General features: G+C 42.8%; 2 protein-coding genes across 2 annotated transcripts in view; both read right to left on the bottom strand.

The window, feature by feature from the left end:
- LOC129826663 (cytosolic arginine sensor for mTORC1 subunit 1-like) overlaps positions 1-10,878 on the bottom strand; it is a 28,062-nt gene extending 17,184 nt beyond the window's left edge. Inside the window, exons 1-3 of the mRNA XM_055887633.1 lie at positions 10,524-10,878; positions 6,149-6,219; positions 3,680-3,873 (exon numbers count right to left, since the gene is read on the bottom strand). Coding sequence (XP_055743608.1) covers positions 3,680-3,873; positions 6,149-6,219; positions 10,524-10,636 — 378 coding nt within the window. The 5' untranslated portion in view covers positions 10,637-10,878. The remainder of the gene's footprint in view (positions 1-3,679; positions 3,874-6,148; positions 6,220-10,523) is intronic.
- Positions 10,879-11,225: 347 nt separating this feature from the next.
- LOC129826664 (protein NipSnap homolog 1-like) lies at positions 11,226-25,482 on the bottom strand. Its single transcript, XM_055887634.1, has 10 exons — positions 25,217-25,482; positions 23,466-23,587; positions 22,814-22,859; positions 22,532-22,626; positions 22,222-22,292; positions 20,178-20,318; positions 13,069-13,100; positions 12,776-12,870; positions 12,449-12,532; positions 11,226-11,940 (listed from the first exon to the last, which is right to left on the bottom strand). The coding sequence occupies exons 1-10, from the start codon at positions 25,288-25,290 to the stop codon at positions 11,876-11,878; spliced, it is 825 nt and encodes a 274-aa protein (XP_055743609.1). The 5' UTR covers positions 25,291-25,482; the 3' UTR covers positions 11,226-11,875.
- Positions 25,483-25,539: the final 57 nt, after the last annotated feature.

Here is a 25,539-nt window from a genome sequence, read left to right as displayed (position 1 = left end):
GTAAGACAGTATTAATAACGTCAACCAGGTCCTTCTACCTCACCTACAGTAAGACAGTATTAATAACGTCAACCAGGTCCTTCTACCTCACCTACAGTAAGACAGTATTAATAACGACAACCAGGTCCTTCTACCTCACCTACAGTAAGACAGTATTAATAACGTCAACCAGGTCCTTCTCCCTCACCTACAGTAAGACAGTATTAATAACGACAACCAGGTCCTTCTACCTCACCTACAGTAAGACAGTATTAATAACGTCAACCAGGTCCTTCTACCTCACCTACAATAAGACAGTATTAATAACGACAACCAGGTCCTTCCACCTCACCTACAGTAAGACAGTATTAATAACGTCAACCAGGTCCTTCTACCTCACCTACAGTAAGACATTATTAATAACGTCAACCAGGTCCTTCTACCTCACCTACAGTAAGACAGTATTAATAACGACAACCAGGTCCTTCTACCTCACCTACAGTAAGACAGTATTAATAACGACAACCAGGTCCTTCTACCTCACCTACAGTAAGACAGTATTAATAACGTCAGCCAGGTCCTTCTACCTCACCTACAGTAAGCGGACAACATACGGGCTGACAGCCGGGTCCTTCTACCTCACCTACAATAAGACAGTATTAATAACGTCAACCTGGTCCTTCTACCTCACCTACAGTAAGACATTATTAATAACGACAACCTGGTACTTCTACCTCACCTACAGTAAGACAGTATTAATAACGACAACCTGGTCCTTCTACCTCACCTACAGTAAGACAGTATTAATAACGTCAGCCAGGTCCTTCTACCTCACCTACAGTAAGCGGACAACATACGGGCTGACAGCCGGGTCCTTCTCCCTCACCTACAGTAAGACATTATTAATAACGACAACCAGGTCCTTCTACCTCACCTACAATAAGACAGTATTAATAACGTCAACCTGGTCCTTCTCCCTCACCTACAGTAAGACAGTATTAATAACGACAACCAGGTCCTTCTACCTCACCTACAATAAGACAGTATTAATAACGTCAACCTGGTCCTTCTACCTCACCTACAATAAGACAGTATTAATAACGACAACCAGGTCCTTCTACCTCACCTACAATAAGACAGTATTAATAACGTCAACCAGGTCCTTCTACCTCACCTACAATAAGACAGTATTAATAACGACAACCAGGTCCTTCTACCTCATCCGACAGTATTAATAACGACAACCAGGTCCTTCTACCTCATCCGACAGTATTAATAACGACAACCAGGTCCTTCTACCTCATCCGACAGTATTAATAACGACAACCAGGTCCTTCTACCTCACCTACAATAAGACAGTATTAATAACGTCAACCTGGTCCTTCTACCTCACCTACAATAAGACAGTATTAATAACGACAACCAGGTCCTTCTACCTCACCTACAGTAAGACAGTATTAATAACGACAACCAGGTCCTTCTACCTCACCTACAGTAAGACATTATTAACAACGTCAACCTGGTCCTTCTACCTCACCGACAGTATTAATAACGACAACCAGGTCCTTCTACCTCACCTACAGTAAGACAGTATTAATAACGTCAACCTGGTCCTTCTCCCTCACCTACAGTAAGACAGTATTAATAACGTCAACCAGGTCCTTCTACCTCACCTACAGTAAGACATTATTAATAACGACAACCAGGTCCTTCTACCTCACCTACAGTAAGACAGTATTAATAACGACAACCAGGTCCTTCTACCTCACCTACAGTAAGACATTATTAATAACGACAACCAGGTCCTTCTACCTCACCTACAGTAAGACAGTATTAATAACGTCAACCAGGTCCTTCTACCTCACCTACAGTAAGACAGTATTAATAACGACAACCAGGTCCTTCTACCTCACCTACAGTAAGACAGTATTAATAACGTCAGCCAGGGCCTTCTACCTCACCTACAGTAAGACAGTATTAATAACGTCAGCCAGGTCCTTCTACCTCACCTACAGTAAGCGGACAACATACGGGCTGACAGCCGGGTCCTTCTCCCTCACCTACAGTAAGACATTATTAATAACGACAACCAGGTCCTTCTACCTCACCTACAATAAGACAGTATTAATAACGTCAACCTGGTCCTTCTCCCTCACCTACAGTAAGACAGTATTAATAACGACAACCAGGTCCTTCTCCCTCACCTACAATAAGACAGTATTAATAACGACAACCAGGTCCTTCTACCTCACCTACAGTAAGACAGTATTAATAACGACAACCAGGTCCTTCCACCTCACCTACAGTAAGACAGTATTAATAACGTCAACCAGGTCCTTCTACCTCACCTACAGTAAGACAGTATTAATAACGACAGCCAGGTCCTTCTACCGCACCTACAGTAAGACAGTATTAATAACGACAACCAGGTCCTTCTACCTCACCTACAGTAAGCGGACAACATACGGGCTGACAGTCAGTGACATTGAGAGAGAAAAAAAGAAACTACATTGTAGTCACTTCTATTACTTCAAATAGACTAATGGCCTATTTGTACTTATAACATTTATTTTACGTTTGGAGTGGGACAAATGCAACTGCTTTGCAAAGCTATACCTACTTCATCACAACTTATCATCGCCGTCTTCCGGTACATGCAACGCTTTGACGCACTGTTTTGACCCATTGCTTCCATCATTGTGTAATATGCTATGTTTTGACACGGATTTGAGGGGACACAAAGTAAGTAAGGATGGCAGGTTTGAGTTCGAGAATTTAAAAAAAATCCAAACACCTGAAACAGCTTATTCCTGCAATAGAGCCATAATCATTATGCTTAATTCTATGTCAAAAGTCTGTTTATTTTTCTGCATATTAAAGCATACCTCTTGAGCTGTCTGTATCCTCCTGACTGATGGTTCTTTTGTTAAAGGAACTAAATATGCTTCTCTGCATCTCTGTTAAAATCTGGGTAAAATATTGAAAGGAATGTGAGTCTTATTCAGTACATTTAGTTATTGCTTGCTTTTCTAAAGTCTATCAACTTTGCCAGCAGGCATGCCAGCTAAGATAATTAGACAAGCTACTCAAACTTGTCTAATAGCCTAAAATGGCTTGGTAGCTAGTTATGAGGTATTAGAGAGAACCAATAATATAGATATATTTTTTAAATGGACTCATCAAGAAGGAATCAGTAGGCTACATAGCTTGATCAAATTAATTTAAATCAAATTTTAATTTTCATACCTCCTGAGAATCCTGCACATCACGGGCAGCTATAGGCAGATCAAACGCTGTGTGTCTTTGCTCTGTGGCGCACCTTGAAAGGAACCACTTACTTGGGAAAATAGGGGGGGTACACTTTACTTGGTCCAGTCAGTGTGCCCCCTCCTCCTTTTTATAAATAATGATAACATGTGGGCTTAAAAAGGAAGATCAGTAATTCATTTAAAATCTGAAAAATTAGGACAAATCTGTGCCCTTGTGCCCCCTATGGGCATGATGCCTATGGCTATCGCTTTAGCAACTGTTGTAATGGTTAGACACCAGGGGCACGTTTAGTAGGGAGTAACGTTACAGAATATTCAGAGGCCTGTAGGCCTATTACATTACATTGAAAAACAATGAAAGAATCACATCAGACAACTCAATAAGCCCCAGCAGGTAATAACTGAAGGGGTCACAGAGACAGGGGACTCACCAGGATGAAGTCGGTCTGATAGGTCGAGAGCATGAAGACTGACACGTGCTGCTGGGCCAATGGGGCAATGACAGACTTAGCGATTTTGGTCACGCCCACCGCCTGCGAGCTGCTGGAGGAGTTGCCGTTGGAGACCACGTTGAGTGGCAGCCACACGGAACTTTCGACCAGTAGATGCTCCGAGGGCTGCAGCTCTGCAGGGGGAGAGGGGTGGTTAGGTAATGTCAGAACACACACACACACACACACCACTTCACTCAAACAAAGACTATCCACTAGTGGTCTATACTGTATTGAACAGAAAACCCACAGCTAGTTAGGCCTTCTTTCTAAAAGCAATCGTACATACCGGCCCAATGCAAAGTTGCTACTATCCAAACCTGACCTTATGTCTACACAGCTATTTTAAGTAATTTCCTCTGATTGGACCCCACTTCCTTCGGGGGAGGAGGGGGGGGGGGTGTAATGGCATCATCCACTCTCCACCATCCCATACATCCCCACCATTGTTCCTACAGTATGTTGGGAGTAGGATGACGTGCCCCCAGAGACTGATCTAAGGTCAGTCTAAGATTTGGGGAGAGTAAGCTGATTCTGGTGCAGTACTTCTATCGCTAGACTTCTTAACATCGTGTGTGTGTGTGTGTGTTTATGGTCTGAGAAGGGGTCAAGGGTCAGGGAGGGTTCAACCAGGTCCTCCTCTCACTCTCCGCTCTAGTTGCATCAGTCTATTCAAACAGGATGGGCACGGTGCAGGGAAACACTATTCCCTACAGGGTCTAGAGGGCCATAACTGACCCAGACAGGACACTGATCAGTCCTCACCACTTCCCCAAACAGGCTATCAACAGCAGATAGCCCGGCAGCTACTTGGGAAACAGGTGTGAGCTCTCAAACTTTTAATGTAATATTTGATTTATACAGGAAGTATAGGAACTGGGAGGAAAGTGCACTAGGATATTGGGTTGTATACTGAGATATGTGCACAATCACCTTTTTTGAAATACAGTGAAACACACTAGCAGATGCATCGTACTGGATTTAACAAATCATTGTTTACCAAAATAAATTGAAATAAACACAACCTGCAACAATTTTAAAGATTTTACTGAGTTACAGTTCATATGAGGAGATCGGTCAATTTAAATCAATTCATTAAGCCCTAATCTATGGATTTCACATGACTGGGAATACAGATATGCATCTGTTGGTCACAGATACCAAAAAAAAGTAGGGATGCGAGTCAGTATCTGGTGTGACCACCATTTGCCTCATGCAGCGCAACACATCTCCTTCACATAGAGTTGATCATGCTGTTGATGGTGGCCTGTGGAATGTTGTGCCACTCCTCTTCAATGGCTGTGCGAAGTTGCTGGATATTGGCGGGAACTGGAACACGATGTCGTACACGTCAACCCAGAGCATCCCAAACATGCTCAATTGGTGACATGTCCGGTGAGCATGCAGGCCGTGGAAGAACTGGGACATTTTCAGCTTCCAGGAATTGTGTACTGGTCTTTATATGTCACACCTGTCAGGTAGATGGGTTATCTTGGCAAAGGAGAAATGCTCACTAACAGGGATATAAACACATTTGTGCACACAATGACAGAATTAAGCTTTTTGTGTGTTTGGAACATTTCTGGTATCTTTTATTTCAGCTCATGAAATATGGGACCAACACTATATATTTTTGTTCAGTGTATTTTGTTGCTATGTTATTTCATCTTATATAGCAATACGTTTCTATATTAGTTGCTATAGAGCCTATTTCATTCCACATAAGAAGAGCACTGTCATGCAACAATTCAGTGTTCTCAGGGATGAGCCTGGTTTGAATTAAAAATGTGTGAAGTGAACTTCAATTACTTCAGGGGATGAAGAAAAACAACACTTTCAGGCTGGGAAACTAAGGGTATTTATTCACAACAGTGCCAGGACTCTGATCTCTCTCTCAAAAATGAACAGTTAACATTACACTTACAAAGATCCAAAAGCATAATGACATTTCAAATGACATGTCTATATAGTGTTGTAATGATGTGCAAATAGTTAAGCAATTATCTTTTTGTTTTCTCATGATTTGGTTGGGTCTAATTGTGTTGCAAGGCTCTGCTCGGCTTCTTTCTCTCTATCTATTCCCCTTCAAAGGGGGAACTGTTCTGGTTGGAATCATTTGTCAGAAGCAGCCCCTTGTGGCTTCTCTGCACCAGCTTTCACCTCTTAAAATAGACAGAAAGAGAGAGAAGGCCTGGAGGCAATATGTGCCTGTAATGTCAACTACATATGTGAGATACAGACATTGGGAATAAAATACCTCCAAAGAAAAAGAGTATCAGCCATAAAAAACACATGTGACGTTGAAGTTGTTGACTTCGGGATGTTAAGGGAGTGTGATTGAGAATAGGCTGGGGGTGGAGGTTTGTTAAGTGGAGCATCTCTGGTTGATACAAAGGAGGACTCATTTACCTTTAAATCCCTCTTCATCCAGGACAACAGTGTAGTTCTCTGGGGTCTCTGTCAGACTGAAGAACTTGCATCTGAGAGAGAAGATTAGATCACCATTTTCAGAACAAACTAAAACATATTGCCACTATGAGTGTTACTGTGTAGTATGGCGATGGTGTGTGAGTTAGGGGTGATTTAAACCTAGTGCCCTCTGGCCAAGCACCAAACTCTAGTCTTCACTGTGCCAATATTCCCCCGGCATGCCTGGTCTGCTCACAATGTGTGCACCCAATCGAACAAGGCTCTGCTTTGCTTCAATCACCCACTGTGTTTTTTAATCCTAGAGAGAGCAGAGCCAAACCCGGCCGTTCTGAGATGGGACGGCAGATCGGTCCTTCTTTCGAGGGCCCCATTCATTAGGCCCAATGCTGTGCTGCCTAGCAGTGGGGAACACTGGGTACATTGGGGTAAGCGACATTGGTGGCAGACTGCCCCCTGGCCAGCAGGAGAGATCGGTTCACGAGGACTATGCATAATACAAAGTAGAAGTTTTGCAGGAGAGGAGTGAAAGAACAGGAAGTCCATTCAGCATAAACATACAGTATGTGGCTCATTCAAGACCACACCTCTTCTCCCTTGCAAGGTTGCAAAACTGAGGAGGAAATAGCCTGGCCCCAGATCAGTTGGTCCTGTAGACTTGTATAGTGAACTCGTATGGTTGTTGTCACGAACGCAGAGTTAAAGTCAGACCAATCTTCTGGATGATTAAACAGTGCAACACCTTCCTCTTCAGTGTTATTCTGCCTCAGAAACATCCCTCTCTGCTGTCATTAGAAAACGTCGCACCCCCCTCCTCCATCCACCCATCTGTATAACACTAGAATCCTGTACGGGGTCCTACTCAGCAAAACGTAATCCGCTGGTTTCATGAGACAGGGCAATCAATCCAGAGAGACTCGTGCATCCGAAATGGCACCCTATTCCCTACAGAGTAGTGTACTGCACACCATACAGTAGGGAACAGGGGACCATTTCGGACGCAACCAGTGAGAGGGGACAAAATACATAGCTCCACCCAGCCATCTGTAGAGCGAGCAAGGCAGCGAGCTAACTCAGCAGACCATTGTCTACTGTCACCTCACAGTCAGCCCTTCCTGTTGACCTCTCACCCTGTCCGGCTCTACAGCTACATACTGCTAGGTAGCCCAGTGCCCGTCAGAGCATGAACGAGGCCAGTGAAAGTTTGCTTCATTCTCAACCTCGGAAGTTAGTGCTAGATTTCCGACGTGTTATTGTAAAGCCTGCAAGAAGAAGGGGGAGAGGATGGTGCTAACAGGTAGCAACCCTCAGTCTGCTTTGTTAAGGTTGCAAACATTTAAAAGCTCATTAATGATAATATTTTTTTACCAAAGGGAGAGTGTAGCCTAATTGATGCAGGCACATTCTTAAAATGGTTTGGAGCTGGGTATTTAACTTCCTATCTACGTGACGCTGTTGCTGGGTTAGGATAGTTTCCTGTTTCTGTGCTAGTCATTCTACATTTTCTATAAAAGCTTCTACAAAACATCTGCGGCCCTGACACGGAGGTTTAACATTCTAATTCTTTATTCCAGCCTTAGATGATAAAAGTAAACATCCATTCTCATGTGTCCCCAGTCTCATGTGTCTCCATGATGCAACAAAGGCACAGTCAGCACATTTATGATTGGTGATAAACTATTTATTTATTTTGTGGTGTGAAGGCAAGAGAGCAAGTGAAAGAGAGAAAGTGAGTGTGTGAAAGAGAGACTTGAAAAAAATGGCACTCAAAATGATGTTTTTTACCAATACAGAGGGGAGAACTGGCGTTCCATCAGAGGAAAGGTGAGGGTTGTGAGCCGTGATGGCGTTCTGTGTTATGAACCATCTCCCACCAACTCTGGATGAACATGGTGTATGTGTCTAAACTTGTGGTTGGCTAGAGGCTGACCTAATGGGTGTTCCACTTTCACAGAATGTCTTCCAATGAACAATGGATGAAGTTTACCCAGCTCTCCCCCCTGCTGCTAACCCAGGGCCCTTGACTGCCTACTGTAGAAAGCAAATGAAAACAAAAAAAATCCCCATTAGTTTTGGCTCAGAGTTGCGACCCATGCTCTCTCGTTAGCAAGCTGCAGAGGTAAGGGGGCAGGCAGCAACATAGGCTACTGGCTAACATTATACAGTATGAGTGTGCATCCCTGACCACCACCACAGCCTTACAGATTAACACTGTAGCAGACACTAAATTCAGCTGGGAGAGAGATAATCCTTCTCCTTTCCTTCAAACCCTTATCATGTAGGCTGGCAGTGCTTATTTCAGCAGAAGAATAACACTGACAAGAAGAAACAGAAACTTGGTGAGAGAGAGATGATCAATAAAGTTACCATTACCAGCTGAACACTAGAGTAGGCTACTTAAGATTCAATAATACACTCCTACAGATATTCTACAACAGATTGTTGAGGAATGAGAATGGTGCTACTGAAGAAACTGTCAGACAGAGCTGTGACAAGAAAACAGCCTACAAGATGTTTGCTACTATACTGTGCTGACTGCTGAGTGGTTAGGTAGCCTATCCTTAAAATTCCTTCTATGGTTGTTTGCGTTTGAGTGATTTTGTGCCAAATATTCAAATTTATTGCAGAGGGAGATCTGTAGTCTAAAACCAATTATATTGTGAAGCGGTCTAAAAATAAACTTTAAAAAAACACTGTTTATATTAGGATTGTTGTTGTTATGTTCCCCAAATGCATTCACAGTAACTCAAAACAATTCAGTCTAAACCATTATTTTTCCACATGGCCTGATCCTTACCCCAAAACAGGAAAACAACCAGGACACAACAGAATATGACATAACTAGAAAAGCAACAACAAAGAGAGACAAAACCCATGTAGGCTAACAGCCTAAGTCCCTAAGCTGTTACTGCATGACAGGGCAATTCTACTTCATTCTGACTTTTCTTTGGATTCAACCCTAGTAGCTGACCTGTCATGAAGTGTACCCATAGGCCAGCAGGTACAATTAATAACCTACTAATGACTCACTGGAGGGAGAAGCTGAGAAACTCTTTAGGTGACTAACACCTTTAGAAGCTATCATTGAGCAATATATCCAGTGTGTACATGTCTCTACACATCTAAAGGAAGTGTCGGGGGGGTGGGGGGTTGGGTCAAGGCCAAATCTATCATCAGTGACGCTTGTCAGAGGAGTATGGCGCCTGAGCTGGTAGACTGATGTTACTGGCTTGATCTGTGAAACTTTTATGATAAGCAAGTCCTTGAAGACAGCCAGTAGAGCTGCTTAGACCTGGCCGAACACAAAGTGGGGTCTAGGCTATAAAATCCCCTTTGAAAAACAGCCTTCTCCAACTTGGCATGGATGGCATTTCTTCCCAAACTATGTAGGTCTACCGTGTATGTTGAGCCTCCTTTCCACCTCTGAATACATAGGCTACTACTATATAATATACTGCTAGCCTGTATAGTATCTGCCAGATGTTTAATCCTTTCTTCCGGCTGATGCATATGCAGGACAGGCCGAGTCATAAACAATTACATAACAAAGGGAGGATTTCCAGGGATTAACTAAAAATTGCCACTGCAGCCACCATCCGTTCCAGACACATTAAAAGCTTTATATTCAGGCTCTTTAAAGATGAATTTCCAGAGAGCTGCCTTTGCCATGACAAGACAAGTCTTAGGGAAGTGATCAGGTCCCATTGAAAGGAACGTGCTTTCATCATCATATCATGTAAGAACAGACAAGTACCTGAATAGAAAACAGTGAAAGTGAGGTGGGGTTGACTAGCCTAATTACTTTGCCCAAAGACTACCTGTATCTGACCACTGAATACGTGTTTTGTTTGTTGGCATAGTTACCAATAGGCCTATAACAACTAAACATACTTTAGGTTTTCTAATGATCACTCTTCAAATACTAGCTACATTTACTGAAATACTGTTCAGCAAATGAAAGACTGATATTAGTATTGAAAGTTAAACACTAATACATTTTGAACTGGTGTGCTCATTCATTAACGACAAGTACAATAAAGTGCACCACATTAAATAGTTTGGTTACCTTTGGTCCACGTTTTAATCATTGTTTAGGGGTGCAGCTGGCTACATTGACATAGCATGACATGCACAATTACGGCCTTAATTGAACGGGATAGCGTCGCTAACTACAGTATATCATAACATTTACATAGCAAATGAATGTGAGACAGGATTAACAAATTAGCAAACGTTAGCTAGCAAGCATGTCTGCTATCAGCGAGTGCGAACTGACTATTTTTTTGTTGTTGCGGGTTTTAGGATCGCTGACGGTTTAAAATTAGCTAAAATAATCTCGACATGCAAACAACCTTACCTTGCTCTGTTCCGCAGGAAAATGAGTTTGATGAGGGGGTGAGTGAAATTGACCAGACCATTTTTGCAAATGCTGGTCACTCGCAGTCTGTGATCCAGAATGTGCAAATCCATGGTTCTGAATAGCGCAATCTCCTCGTTGGTTTGAATGAATGCTTGACTATTTGCAGGAACGATCCAATAAAAGGTTCCTAAATTAACGTTTTGAGAGTGTTATTTTCATTCCTGGGGACTAGACGCTAGCTGCTTAGTTATTTAACTGTATGTCTTGCATTAATTAGTCAGTCACACATAAAGAGTAAAACATCAGACGCAATCTGACTCCACTACTGTATATTCAAATAAAAGGCATCGTATAATAACACGCCCCCTGCTCTTAAAGCTACACAAGTGAATTTGTCCAAATTAAAAGTTTTAGCTTCACTGTCCAAATAAATACGAATGGGAGTGTATAATAACATATTCTGATATAACAATATCTGATACCCATAGCCTAATTATCACACCTATACACAAAAAAATAACAATTCTAGAACACTGTTTGTAACTTGGGGTCTGAAATACCACCACTGCAAAAGCATGTTTCCATACATTTAATACATTTCCAGGTCAAATAATATGTATATATATATTTTTTTTTTTAATTCAATAGATTAACATGACACTATCACAAGAAGATAAAACACAATCAATGAAACATAGAAAAAGATTACTTAGCATTTAATAATCCAGTGTTCATGTTTCTCAGTTCAAATATGTATCTACTTATGTCTATTGATTCGCTTCTTCAGATGGTTGACAAGGGAAGAGACTCACATTAGCTCACATTGACCTATAGGTTTCTTATACCTGAGATATGGCATTAGCTTCTACATGTCCACTGAGTAGGCATTTCTTACTCCTGTATGTTCACACACTCAAGATGCATAATCACAATACAGTAGCAACAAGTTAATTTCCCTATCATAGCTATTTAATTCACAGTTTCATAGCTATTTCATACCTTATTGAAGATTGCCTTTCCCTTGTTTGGCACATAATTCACCTGAAATATAATGTATCTATCAATTTAGGTGAAATAAAATCTCTCCCCTATTCACCATGGTAGCAAAAATGGAAACTGGATTCTATTTTGAATGCAGTCTTCAAACTGAGGGCTTGCCAGTGCATCAAAACATTAGTTTTCATCAAAAGGTTCCATCTACCACAGTTCATAGATTCAAGCTTTACATGTAGGCCTAAGTTATCTGCACCTACAACAAAAGAGAAAAAGACAGAGAGAGACACGATGGAAAAATGCCCATAATCTGTTCTCGCTTTGGTCTTCCAGAACGGGAACTTGACTGAATCTGGTTATTGCAGAGGTGAACTCTTTGTAGGAATCATAATTCTAGACTCCATGCTCCTGATCAAAGGCACTAGGAGAGGAGATGTGACAGACAGAGAGGTTAGAGCTCAACATAAAACATCTAAAACCGTGTTTCTCAACTCCAATCCGTGAGTACCCTCAACAGTACACATTTTTATTGTAGCCCCTGACAAGCACACCTGATTCAACTTTTCAACTAATCATCAAGCCCTGGATGAGTTTGTCCAGGGTACTGTTGTGGGTAACCGAGGAACGAAGTTGGGAAACACTGATAAAGAGACAGCAGCCTATATTTTGTCAAGACGGAGTAATACATGGTTTTCATTAAATTATTTGAAATTATCAGTATTCACGGATGTACTTCAGTGTCTGATCTGACAACCCACAAGACAATTCATTTAGACATACAAACATAGTGAAATACTGAGAGTTTGATGCAATTGAAAAACATGATTATTCTGAAGCCTCTCTCACAGTTGAAGACAAAAAGCACAATGCATTGCCAGAGAGGTTTTGATTGATGTCTATGTGTTTGTTTTGTGTGTATTCTTTCCTACCTGTATAATAGACACTAGAATCCCATCCCTCCTTCTGCCAGGCAGAGTTTCTTGTCTCTTCTCGGGATTGAAGGTCTTTATAGGCTGTAGATGGAATAAATGATTTAGTATGCATGTATTCATAATATACAAATAGGGGCAGGTACAAAAGACATTGACATACATAATAAACAATAATCCAACGTGTTGCGCCATAGGGCGTGTATTGATAGTAGTAAACTGTCTGTCACAAACTCATTGGGATAATTCCAAAAACACAGCATTGTTTGGCTTCCTTTGATAAAATACTGTCAATGTTATGCATACGGGTATCATCAGCCAACTCACCCCACAGATGATGAACTTCATACAGGTCTCCTATCTGAGAGAAGAACCCTCCAACTGCCTCATCGTTCTCCTGTCGATGTTTGATAGCCCTCGCCCTATCAAGATAGGTAACGAGTACAATCAATATTGAACATATTTGACATTCTACTGAAACATTTACTGATGTTACTTATTGTATACCAGCTTTATTTCTGCATTAATTATTTACAAAATGACATGCAACTTACATGCATATGGCACATGCACATTTCTTTCAAACAATGTACATATTGCAGTCTCATGAGAAGTCTTACCAATGATTCCCCCATTCAATCATCGTTCCAGGCTAAAAGTTGGTTGAGAAAAAGAAAAACAATGTCTTTAACCACTTTTCCATCCAGTTTTTATGCAAGTAAAGTCATATCGTATAAAAAAAAAAGATCACGCCTCTCTCACGACATAAAAGTATAAATGTCGACAGATAATGTGTTAGTTTGACATGGTGGGATCTTTTTGTGTCTTTAAAATTAATTATGCGGGAAATGGCTGTCAAAACGCTTTGATGCACAAATATTTATATAATAACCATCATATTGAAGTAAACTTGGAGTCATGCAATGATATAATGTGTGGTCCTCCCACCATGACTTGGAAAACCATGCCGTTTATTAGGCTACAGATGAAATAAGTAATGATGAACTTCACAGGGTGGTGAAAGTGTACGGTGATGAGCTTGACACTGCTTTCTAACAAATATCGAGGGTCTTACTTTGGTGACATGATGATCGATGTTTGACTGCCTTTTGACAAATAAAAATATTATCGCTATTTTCCATAATAATCTCATCATGTAGACCACAGGATGTTGGTGGCATTTTAATTGGGGAGGACGAGCACTTGTTAATGTCTAGAGCGGAATAAGTGGAATTCTATCACATACATCAAACACATGGTTTCCATTTTTACCCTGCTGCTACTCTCTGTTGATTATCCATGCACATTCACTTAACCTCTACCTACATATACAGTCATGGCCAAAAGTTCTGAGAATGACACAAATATTAATTTTCACAAAGTCTGCTGCCTCAGTTTGTATGATAGCAATTTACATATACTCCATAATGTTATGAAGAGTTATGAGATGAATTGCAATTCATTGCTAAGTCCCTCTTTGCCATGTAAATGAACTGAACCCCCCCCCCAAAAAAAAATGTCCACTGCCACAAAAGGACCAGCTGACATCATGTCAGTGATTCTCTCGTTAACACAGGTGTGAGTGTTGACGAGGACAAGCCAGGAGATCACTCTGTCATGCTGATTGAGTCCGAATAACAGACTGGAAGCTTCAAAGGGAGGGTGGTGCTTGGAATCATTGTTCTTCCTCTGTCAACCATGGTTACCTGCAAGGAAACACGTGCCGTCATCATTGCTTTGCACAAAAAAGGCTTCACAGGCAAGGATATTGCTGCCAGTAAGATTGCACCTAAATCAACCATTTATTGGATCATCAAGAACTTCAAGGAGAGCGGTTCAATTGTTGTGAAGAAGGTTTCAGGGCGCCCAAGAAAGTCCAGCAAGCACAAGGACCGTCTCCTAAAGTTGATTCAGCTGTGCGATCGGGGCACCACCAGTACAGAGCTTGCTCAGGATTGGCAGCAGGCCGGTGTGAGTGCATCTGCACGCACAGTGAAGCGAATACTTTTGGAGGATGGCCTGGTGTCAAGAAGGGCAGCAAAGAAGCCACTTCTCGCCAGGAAAAACATCAGGGACAGACTGATATTCTGCAAAAGGTACAGGGATTGGACAGATGAGGACTGGGGTAAAGTAATTTTCTCTGATGAATCCCCTTTCCGATTGTTTGCGGCATCCGGAAAAAAGCTTGTCCGGAGAAGATAAGGTGAGCGCTACCATCAGTTCTGTGTCATGCCAACAGTAAAGCATCCTGAGACCATTCATGTGTGGGGTTGCTTCTCAGCCAAGGGAGTGAGCTCACTCACAATTTTGCCTAAGAACACAGCCATGAATAAAGAATGGTACCAACACATCCTCCGAGAGCAACTTCTCCCAACCATCCAGGAACAGTTTGGCGACGAACAATGCCTTTTCCAGCATGATGGAGCACCTTGCCAGGGCGTATTGTAGAAGTCTTGAAAAAGAAGGGTCAACACTGCAAATATTGACTCTTTGAATCAACTTCATGCAATTGTCAATAAAAGCCTTTGAAACTTATGAAATGCTTATATAATTATACTTCAATATTCCATAGTAACATCTGACAAAAATATCTAAAGACACTGAAGCAGCAAACTTTGTGGAAATTAATATTTGTGTCATTCTCAAAACTTTTGGCCACAACTGTAAGTAGGCATAGGCTTTGTTGTACCCTCTTAACAACTGTCTTGGTGTGTTTGGACTATTCTAGTTTGTTGTTGATGTGGACACCAAGGAACTTGAAGCTCTCAACCTGATCGGTGATCAGGCCTACCATTGTTGTGTCATCTGCAAACTTAACGATGGTGTTGGAGTCGTGCCTGGCCATGCAGTCGTGGGTGAACAGGGAGTACAGGAGGGGACTGAGCACACACCCCTGAGGGGCCCCCGTGTTGAGGATCTGTGTGGCGGATGTGTTGTTACCTACCCTTACCACCTGGGGGGCGGCCTGTCAGGAAGTCCAGGATCCAGTTGCAGAGGAAGGTGTTTAGTCTCAGGGTCCTTAGCTTAGTGATGAGTTTTGAAGGCACTGTGGTGTTGAATGTTGAGCTGTAGTTAATGAATAGTAGACATGAGGAGTTGCTTCACGTTCTGATGGAAGGGTTCCAGGACGTGGACGAATGTCACGACCTAGCATTGGACGCATTGCGGGAGCAATTCCGTGGGTTAACTACCAGGCAGCCTACCACGACGGTAACCTCCCTGCCAGTCAGTAACCCGGATGGTCGCAGCACAATCACCCCGGCTTCCCGGGAACCCCGCTTACCTCCCCGAAGCGCTACGATGGAGATACCAGAACCTGCCGGGCTTTTCTCTCCCAATGCTCCCTCGTTTTCGAGCTGCAGCCTTCTTCGTTACCCTCAGACCGCTCAAAGATAGTGTACATTATTACAAAAAAGATAGTGTACATAATGTCCGGGAGGGCACTCGCCTGGGCCACGGCGGTGTGGGAGCAACAATCCGCCTCCTGCCTCAGTCTGGAGGTATTCGTGGCGGAGGTGAGAAAAGTTTGAGGCGCCGGTGTCCGGGAGAGAGGCTGCCCGGAAGTTACTCAAGTTTCGGCAGGACACCCTCAGTTTGGCAGACTATGCGGTGAAGTTCCGCACGCTAGCACCGGTGGGTACATGGAATCCGGAAGCGCTGTTCGACACATTCCTGCACGGATTATCAGAGGAGGAAAAGGATGAGCTGGCAGCCCGAAAACTACCAACGGATCTCGACTCACTCATCGCTTTAACCATCTGGATCGATGATCGGCTACGGGTACGTAGGATGGAGAAGAGGTCCGATTGCAGTCCCAATCGCTCACTCAAGGATCCCACCTTGCATCTGATGAACTTCGGAAGTCCCCGGCGTCTACGCCCCCGAGAGGATCCGAGCTTACCCGAGTCCCTCCAAGAGCCTCCCGAGACTGCCAATTCACTTCTTCCCGAGCCAATGCAGCTCGGCAGGGCTAGGCTGTATCCAGCCAAACGCGTATGCAGACTTGAGACCCAGAGTTGTCTGTATTGCGGTACTGCCGGTCATTATGCGTCTACCTGTCCCTTCAACAGACCTAGCTCATTTGTTGGAGCGAGTACTCTGATGGACCTTAAAGATAATTTTCCGTCTCCCCTTGCTCGCCCCCCTCTCCGTGTCATCCTGCGGTGGGGGCGACCAGTCCAAGTCTCTCCAGGTACTCATCGACTCGGGTTGCCGATGTGAGTCTCATGGACTCTGGCGTCCGAGCTGGGCATCCCCACTCAACCCCTCTCGATTCCCATGGGTGTTAGAGCGCTGGACAGTTGCTCTATAGGCCGGGTCACCCACCAGACCACCCACGTCAACCTACGAGTGTCGGGGAAACCACAGCGAGACAATCCAATTCCTGCTGGGTGAGTCTCCGCAGGTTACCGTGGTATTGGAATTCTATTGGCTCCAACGACACAATCCCTCCAATGACTGGGCTACTGGTACCATCGTGGGCTGGAGCCTGTCCTGCCACACTCATTGCCTGAAGTCAGCTCTGCCTGCCCCGGGATGTCTTCCTGGGTCTTGGAAATTTCCCCGGACTTCTCCGCCAGCTATGCAGAGTGCCAGGACCTCCAGGAGGGGTTCAGTATGGCTCTGGCAACTTCGCTTCCACAGCACCGACTGGTATCCAAGAAGGTCAGGCCTGAGGCACTGGCACGTCGCTATATTGCCGCGGCTACACCCCCGGAAGCCGAGACCTTTCCCCCCTGCTCCAAGATCATTAGCCCCTCTGTGGTTCGTCATCTGTTCCCCCGTACCCTCTGTATTTTTCCTACCTTTTCTGTGTCTAGAGTTAAAACCATGTTTGACTGCCCCTTGTCTTCTGTTTCCAGGCCCACCCCTCTCCCCCGTTTCATCGACGGCCGAACGGCATACATGGTGAGACGTCTCCTGAAGGTTCAACCTCGGGGCAGGGGATTCCAGTACCTGGTTGACTGGGAGGGTTATGGCCCGGAAAAGGGGTGCTGGGTCTCCGTAAGGGACATCCTGGACCCAGACCTCATCTCTGAGTTCCAGCGCTGGCACCCTGCTCAACCAGGTATGTGCCCAGGTAGGACGCCAGATGGCATCCCTAGAGGGGTGGGTGTTGTCATGCCCTGATTTGTTTCACCCGTCTTTGTGCTTGTCTCCACCCCCCTCCAGGTGTCGCCCATCTTCCCCATTATCCCCTGTATATTTATACCTGTGTTCTCTGTTTGTCTGTTGCCAGTTTGTTTTGTTCCTCAAACCTACCAGCTTTTTCCCCTTGCTCCTGCCTTGTCTATTTTCCTGTTTTCCCGGTTTTGTCCTTTCTGCCTGCCCTGACCCTGAGCCTGACTGCCGTCCTGTACCTTTGCCCCACCTTTCTGCCCTTTACCTGTCCTTTTGCCTGCCCCTGTTTGAGTTATAAACTTTTGTTACTTCGACATTGTCTGCACCTGGGTCTTACCATCAAACGTGAAAAGTGAAGACACTTGCCAGTTGGTCAGTGCATGCTCGGGGTAGACGTCCTGGTAATCCATCTGGCCCTGCGGCCTTGTGAATGTTGACCTGTTTAAAGGTCTTACTCACATAGGCTGCAGAGAGCTTGATCACACAGTCATTTGGAAGCTGATGCTGATGCTCTCATGCATGTTTCAGTGTTACTTGCCTCGAAGCGAGCATTGAAGTTATTTAGCTCGTCTGGTAGGCTTGTGTCACTGGGCAGCTCTTGGCTGTGCTTCCCTTTGTAGTCTAATAGTTTGCAAGCCCTGCCACATCCGACGAGTGTCAGAGCCGGTGTAGTACGATTCGATCTTAGTCCTGTATTGATGCTTTGCCTGTTTGATGGTTCATAGGAGGGCATAGAGGTATTTCTTATAAGCTCCCGGGTTAGAGTCCTGCCCCTTGAAAGCGGCAGCTCTACCCTTTAGTTCAGTGCGGGTAGGCTATGCGAGTTACAGTACCTCAATTACCTCGGCTAACATGTGCCCCCGCACATTGACTCTGTACCGGAATCCCACGTGTATAGCCTCGCCACTGTTGCTAGTTAATTATTTGTAATATTGATATTGTAAAAAAAAAAGTCTTTATCTGTATTTTTTATTTAAAAAAATGTATTCTTAAAACAGCACTGTTGGTTATTGTTGTATTCGGCACATGTGACAAATAACATTTGATTTGCTCCATTCCAGCCATTATTATGAGCCTTCCGCCCCTCAGCTGCCTCCACTGATGTAGACTAGACAACCCACACAGCCTACATGCACTATATCTGCGAGCTGTTAGCTATTCCGCAGGTTGCAAGACCAGAGTAGGCACATTTGCTATTTAATGCAACCGTTTCTGTGATAAAACTAATCGGTAGAGTTGAAAATGCAATGGAAACATATTGAACACATAGATTTTTATTCTGTACAGTGGTTAGAGCATTGGACTAGTAACCGAAAGGTTGCAAGATCGAATCCCCGAGTTGACAAGGTAAAAATCTGACGTTCTGCCCCTGAACAAGGCAATTAACCCACTGTTCCTAGGCCATCATTGAAAGAATTAGCTCTGAACTGACCTGTCTAGTTAAATAAAGGTAAAATAAAACAAAATAAAACATGAAAACTTAAGCGAAAAAGTACATTTTATGTGCACTACATCATCACATACTGATTGTTACCCTGAACAAGTCCATTTGCTGGAAACATGCCACTGGTGGAAAAATGCACATATTTTCTTAATGCGGATTCTAGAATATTCGCATGAAAATCTTTCGCCAATTAGATGGAAATCTAGCTACTGGAGATAATTACACTGAAGTATGAACACAGGAAACGTTTAACTTCATAACCACCCGTGTCCTTCACCAACAGAATGCAACAGCATCCCATTTACATACCATACTCCTAGACATGCAGGTGCTGCATGGTCCCGTGTGGCTCAGTTGGTGTGGCTCAGTTGGTAGAGCATGGCGCTTGCAACGCCAGGGTTGTGGGTTCAATTCCCACGGGGGGACCAGGGTTCAATTCCCATGGGGGGACCAGGATGAATATGTATGAACTTTCCAATTTGTAAGTCGCTCTGGATAAGAGCGTCTGCTAAATGACTTAAATGTAAATGTAATGTAAATGCTGCAATCAAAACATACAGTTCTGTACAAAATGCAGTGTGACGTAGGCCTACATACTCATTAGATACAGTCAAGCCAGACATGTTGGTTGTGTTTGAGAGTAGACGTTTATCTTATCTTAGGTACATGATGTCCATTGTGTTCTGTCGGTCCACTGTTTATATATCTCTGGGTGTCCTCACAGAAGTATCTTACCTTGAGTTTCTATGAGCGCAATTCGTATGTCTAGGTCATCGCTAGACGTATCTTAAAGGGATAGTTCAGGATTTTGGCAATGAAGTCCTTTATCTACCTCCCCAGCGTCAGATTAGCTTGTGGGTACTTATTTTATGTATCTGCGTCCAGTACAAAGGAAGTTAAGAGGTAGTTTTGCGAACAAATGCTAACTAGCATTAGAGCAATGACTGGAAGTCTGCATGCTAGCTGTTCCCATAGACGTCCAGTCATTGCGTTACCACTAGTTGGCGGACTTCCTTTAAACTGAATGCAATATAAAAATGGTATCCACAAGTTCATTGGACTCTGGGGAAGTAGATAACGGGCCTCATTGCTAAAATCCTGAAGTATCCCTTTAAGTTTGTATGACCACAGTTTGCATGTTTCTAGTCCCAATCAGTGTCTTACCTTGAGTTTGTATGAGCGCATCTCGTATATGTTGGGTCCATTTCTGGGTGTTGGCTCATTCCAGAAACTGAACTCTAGAAGAAGCTGGTTCCGCCGTGAGACCAGCATTTTACTCCTCTCCTTCCTGAAGTGCAGATACTCCTTTAAAAGAGTTTCATGTTTGAAATTCATGAATTAGTAAACTAAAGAAGAATAGTTGTTTCACGTCAGCGAGTAGTAGAGCCATGCTTTCCCCCCCAAAACAATGAGGACACTCTGATATTTATACAGTTGAAGTCGGAAGTTTACATACACCTTAGCCAAATACATTTAAACTCAGTTTTTCACAATTCCTGACATTTAATCCTAGTACAAATTCCCTGTCTTAGTTCAGTTAGGATCACCACTTTATTTTAAGAATGTGAAATGTCAGAATAATAGTAGAGAGAATGATTTTTTCCAGCTTTTATTTCTTTCATCACATTCCCAGTGGACATGAAGTTTACATACTCTCAATTCATATTTGGTAGTATTGCCTTTAAAATGTTTAACTTGGGTCAAACGTTTCAGGTAGCCTTTCACAAGCTTCCCACAATAAGTTGGATGAATTGTGGCCCATTCCTCCTGACAGAGCTGGTGTAACTGAGTCAGGTTTGTAGGCTTCCTTGCTCGCACACGGTTTTTCAGGTCTGACCACATATTCTCCATAGGCTTGAGGTCAGGGCTTTGTGATGGCCACTCCAATACCTTGACTTTGTTGTCCTTAAGCCATTTTGCCACAACTTTGTAAGTATGCTGGGGGTCATTGTCCATTTGGAAGACCCATTTGCGACCAAGATTTAATTTCCTGACTGATCTTGAGGTCTTGAGAATTTGCTTCAATATATCCACATAAATTTTCTCTCCTCATGATGCCATCCTTTTTGTGAAGTGCACCAGTTCCTCCTGCAGCAAAGCACCCCTACAACATGATGCTGCCACCCCCGTGCTTCACAGTTGGGATGGTGTTCTTCGGCTTGCAAGCGTCCCCTTTCTTCCTCCAAACATAACGATGGTCATTATGGCCAAACAGTTCCATTTTTATTTCATCAGACCAGAGGACATTTCTCCAAAAAGTATGATCTTTGTCCCCATGTGCAGTTGCAAACTGTAGTCTGGCTTTTTTTATGGCGGTTTTGGAGCAGTGGCTTCTTCCTTGCTGAGCGGCCTTTTAGGTTATGTCGATATAGGACTCGTTTTATAGATACTTTTGTACCTGTTTCCTCCAGCATCTTCACAAGATCCTTTGCTGTTGTTCTGGGATTGATTTGCACTTTTCGCACCAAAGTATGTTCATCTCTAGGAGACAGAATGCGTTTCCTTCCTGTGCGGTATGACGGCTATGTGGTCCCATGGTGTTTATATTTGCGTACTATTGTTTGTACAGATGGATGTGGTACCTTTGGGCGTTCGGAAATTGCTCCCAAGGACGAACCAGACTTGTGGAGGTCTACAATTTATTTTCTGAGGTCTAGGCTGATTTCTTTTGATTTTCCCAAGATGTCAAGCAAAGAGGCACTGAGTTTAAAGGTAGGCCTTGAAATACATCCACGGGTACACCTCCAATTGACTCAAATGATGTTAATTAGCCTATCAAAAGCTTCTAAAGCCATGACATCATTTTCTGGAATTTTCCAAGCTGTTAAAAGGCGCAGTCAACTTAGTGTATGTAAACTTCTGCCCCACTGGAATTGTGATACAGTGAAGTATAAGTGAAATAATCTGTCTGTAAACAATTGTTGGAAAAATTATTTGTGTCACGCACAAAGTAGATGTCCTAACCGGCTTGCCAAAACTATAGCTTGTTAACAAGAAATGTGTGGAGTGGTTGAAAAACGAGTTTTAATGACTCCAGCCTAAGCGCATGTAAACTTCTGACTTCAACTGTATATAACAATATCAGATTTACAAATATTTGACATAACTTGATGTACATTTTGAATGATCTGTTGTGGTACTGATTTGTCCAGAACATCCCTTCTAATTGCTTTTAAAATGCTAAAAACATATAGTTTATACAGCCTACCTTATTGTTGTTCAATTTGGTCAAGCATTCAGTCAATGCTGGGTAGCCTCCTGTATACCGCCAAAGGTGCACTGCAACAAACAGACAGCAGAGGTCAGTGATGTATTGGCCAAACTGTTTACCTCCATCAGCTAGATGCTTCTGGTGAGTGACATCATTGTACAAGAGGCCTATCTTCAGGAAAAGGTATGTGATAACATTAGATCAGGGTTAACAGAGAACATAAGATTACATCAATAGATCCTATTAGATAACAGTCGATTAGGGTTTCGTGACACTGTTGTTATGCACCGACGTCTCTGCCACTTACCAGCTTGGTCCTGGTCGCCATACCAAGTATTCCAGCTCCCCACAACATCACAGGGATAGTCCTGGTCTAAGTGGAGTTTGCGCTGCACCTCAGACCTGAATTCATGGGGGAAAGTATAAAGACACAATATCACAGATACTGTATATGTCTGCATTTTCATCGATTGTGCAGTACTACTCACAGATATCTAGTAAACATCTACTGTGAATTACCAAAAGAGGAGACTGTCAGTTAGTATTTACAGCACATATGAGCAAAACTAAAAATGAAAGATGAACTCACTCTAGATTGTTGTACGCCTCCAGACACTCTGGCTTGACATTGTGAACTGAGAGAGAAAGGGACAGAATAAGCTAGTCTGAATATTGGTGGATGGACATTTCCCTAAAAAAAGGGAAATATCATATAACATACTCAGCAGCATCAGTCATATTATTAGACTAATGCGTTATTCCTTCTGCAAATAAACTATTTTTGGATCATCGTCTTCCTACCCAATTTCCCTGCTGGTTATAATGGTCAGGCTAAAGTTATAGAGAAGTCAAAGAACAAACTATCCAAAGTTAAAGTATGTGATGAGAACTAGACATTTCTAATGACATTTTTGTCACAACAAAACACATGATAGCATTGTAATGATACCATGGAATTACACATTCTCACTTTATTTAGCCCCAGATCTGCATGCATCTTCCTGTAGGTCTCTTGGTGTAATAATATGCCTTAAATTATGATGATCCTTTCACTGTTTTCCAAAGAGATGCATCGATAAAATGTCACACAGAGGCTATGCCGTGTACAAAGCAAATGAATCCAATTCAACATAATTTTCTGTATTTGTCTCACATTTAGTTTATTATTGAACCTCAACCACTCCTGCAGAAGAGTATATAGATGTGTTGATGCAGCTAGGATATAATATATTATTACATACACTGAATTTTGTAGAGGTCGCTGGTCTCACTCTTCGACAGCAGGTTGGAGTGGGCATCTTTCCTGGCCTCCACTTCGTGCACAAACATAGACTGGAACCATCCTTTGTCTGAAAACCTCCTTCTAAATTTTTTGTTGTTGAGAATTTAAAGAATCAAAAGAATTTAGAGTTTTTGCAGGATCAGGCAACTTGGCATTGATATACAATAGAAACATGTCTGATCAGTATAGGCCATGAAATCTAAATGAGTCCACTGGTGGCACTGCAATTATCATGCTATGATGAGTAGCCTACACCCTGGGTATGAGTGTGATCAATAGCCATTTATGTTAGTCTGGTCAGTTGAATGAGAACAGCATCACTCATGTGTTATTTACAAGGACCTGCCTTGAATATTGCATAGAAGATTTCCAATATTACTTGTGAAGATGTGTTACCATTTTAAATCCAAGAGTGTCATGGATTTGTCCATTAGTAGTGGCTCAGAAGAACTTGGTTGAATCAAGTTATTGACCAAGCAGTCTGACAGGCCTACAGATCATCTGCTCTGGTGTCACTGACTCAAATCAGATGGATTGAATGGAAATGCTAAAGCTGGCAAAGCAGTTAAAAGCTGAGTGTAGGCTAGCAGTGGATCATTTTAAAAGTGGGATTATAAACTGGGTGGTTCGAGCCCTGAATGCTGATTGGCTGACAGCCGTGGTATATTTAAGCAATAAAGTCAGAGGTGGTGTGGTATATGGCCAATATAGCAGACATTATAAACTGGGTGGTTCAAGCCCTGAATGCTGATTGGCTGACAGCTGTGATATATCAGACCATATACCACGGGTATGACAAAACACTTTTACTGCTCTAATTACGTTAGTAAACAGTTTATAATTGCAATAAGGCACCTTGGGGGATTGTGATATATGGCCAATATACCACGGCTAAGGGCTGTGTCCAGGCACTACGCGTTGTGTTGTGCTCAAGAACTGCCCTTAGCCGTGGTATATTGGCCATATACGACAACCCCTCTGGCCTTATTGCTTAAGTATACCACGGGTATAACAAAACATTGATTTTTTACTGCTCTAATTATCTTGGTAAACAGTTTATAATTGCAATAAGGCACCTCAGGGGTTGTGATATGTGGCCAATATACCACGGCTAAGGGCTGTATCCAGGCACTCCACGTTGCGTCGTGCTGGGAACAGCCCTTAGCCATGGTATATTGGCCATATACCCCACTTTATCGGGCATTAGTGCTTAAAATATAGAATATGGAATATTGCATGCTAACTTGAATTTGCAGTAGGAGGAAAGGATAGAGTAGTTGTTGTTTGTTTTATTCAGTTGCCATGTTGTCAAAGTGTTTGGTTACATTGTGTCAGCATTGGAAAAGTGATAACACCACACAGTTGATCCCATTTGAAATGGGTCAAAGTTCAGGTGCCCAGCAAATTATTAAAGTAGGCTAGTAGACTCAGTTAGTGCAACTTTTTCATCATTAATCAGGATGTATCCTCCTTTCAATCGTTGAACCTTCATAATTTGACCAACAATTGCACATAACGTACACATTTAGCAGGCAGTTATTGTTGGATATATCGTCCCTCTACGATTCAAAGCGACCTAGTTCACATAATTAGGGTTCACATTCTCAAAGTATTTAATTGCGCTTTGTAAGATTAGGTTAAGTACATTCTCTGTTGAACAAAGATGCGAGTAAATGTTAGCATTTAAAACTTCCAACGGTTTCACTTTACCTTGCGACCTGCAGCTTGACAGCATTCCTGTATAGTAGTTGGCCCTTGGGCAATATTGAACACGTCGCCGCCATCTTCCCCAGACACTGAATGGAAACCTTTCGCTCGTTTGTGTGAATCTTTATATATACGGCCTATGTAGTGACGTTATGACGAGAGCTAAACAGAATCAACCGTTTAATATTTAACCAAGGATAAGTATCTGACTGTTAGCTGTAGTCAGAGAGGAAAAGGCGAAGCGAGAGGTTTTACTCTGCCCAAAATCTGTCCACCAAAATAAACCCACGAATTGAGGGATTTTTTGTATGGAAGACAATGATTAT

This window comes from Salvelinus fontinalis, chromosome 28, assembly GCF_029448725.1.
Source record: "Salvelinus fontinalis isolate EN_2023a chromosome 28, ASM2944872v1, whole genome shotgun sequence".
In the NCBI taxonomy this organism is placed as follows: domain Eukaryota; kingdom Metazoa; phylum Chordata; class Actinopteri; order Salmoniformes; family Salmonidae; genus Salvelinus; species Salvelinus fontinalis.
This window is presented reverse-complemented; position numbering and strand designations above follow the sequence as displayed.

What these genes read in the sequence shown, in the direction of transcription:
- LOC129826664 (XM_055887634.1), bottom strand. Translation starts at nt 25,290, where the DNA reads ATGGCGGCGACGTGTTCAATATTGCCCAAGGGCCAACTACTATACAGG. An exon ending in GTCAAGCTGCAGGTCGCAAG is followed by an intron (nt 23,588 to 25,216) that starts GTAAAGTGAAAC and finishes CAAAAAATTTAG; the next exon opens with AAGGAGGTTTTCAGACAAAG. An exon ending in CGACCTCTACAAAATTCAGT is followed by an intron (nt 22,860 to 23,465) that starts GTATGTAATAAT and finishes TTTCTCTCTCAG; the next exon opens with TTCACAATGTCAAGCCAGAG.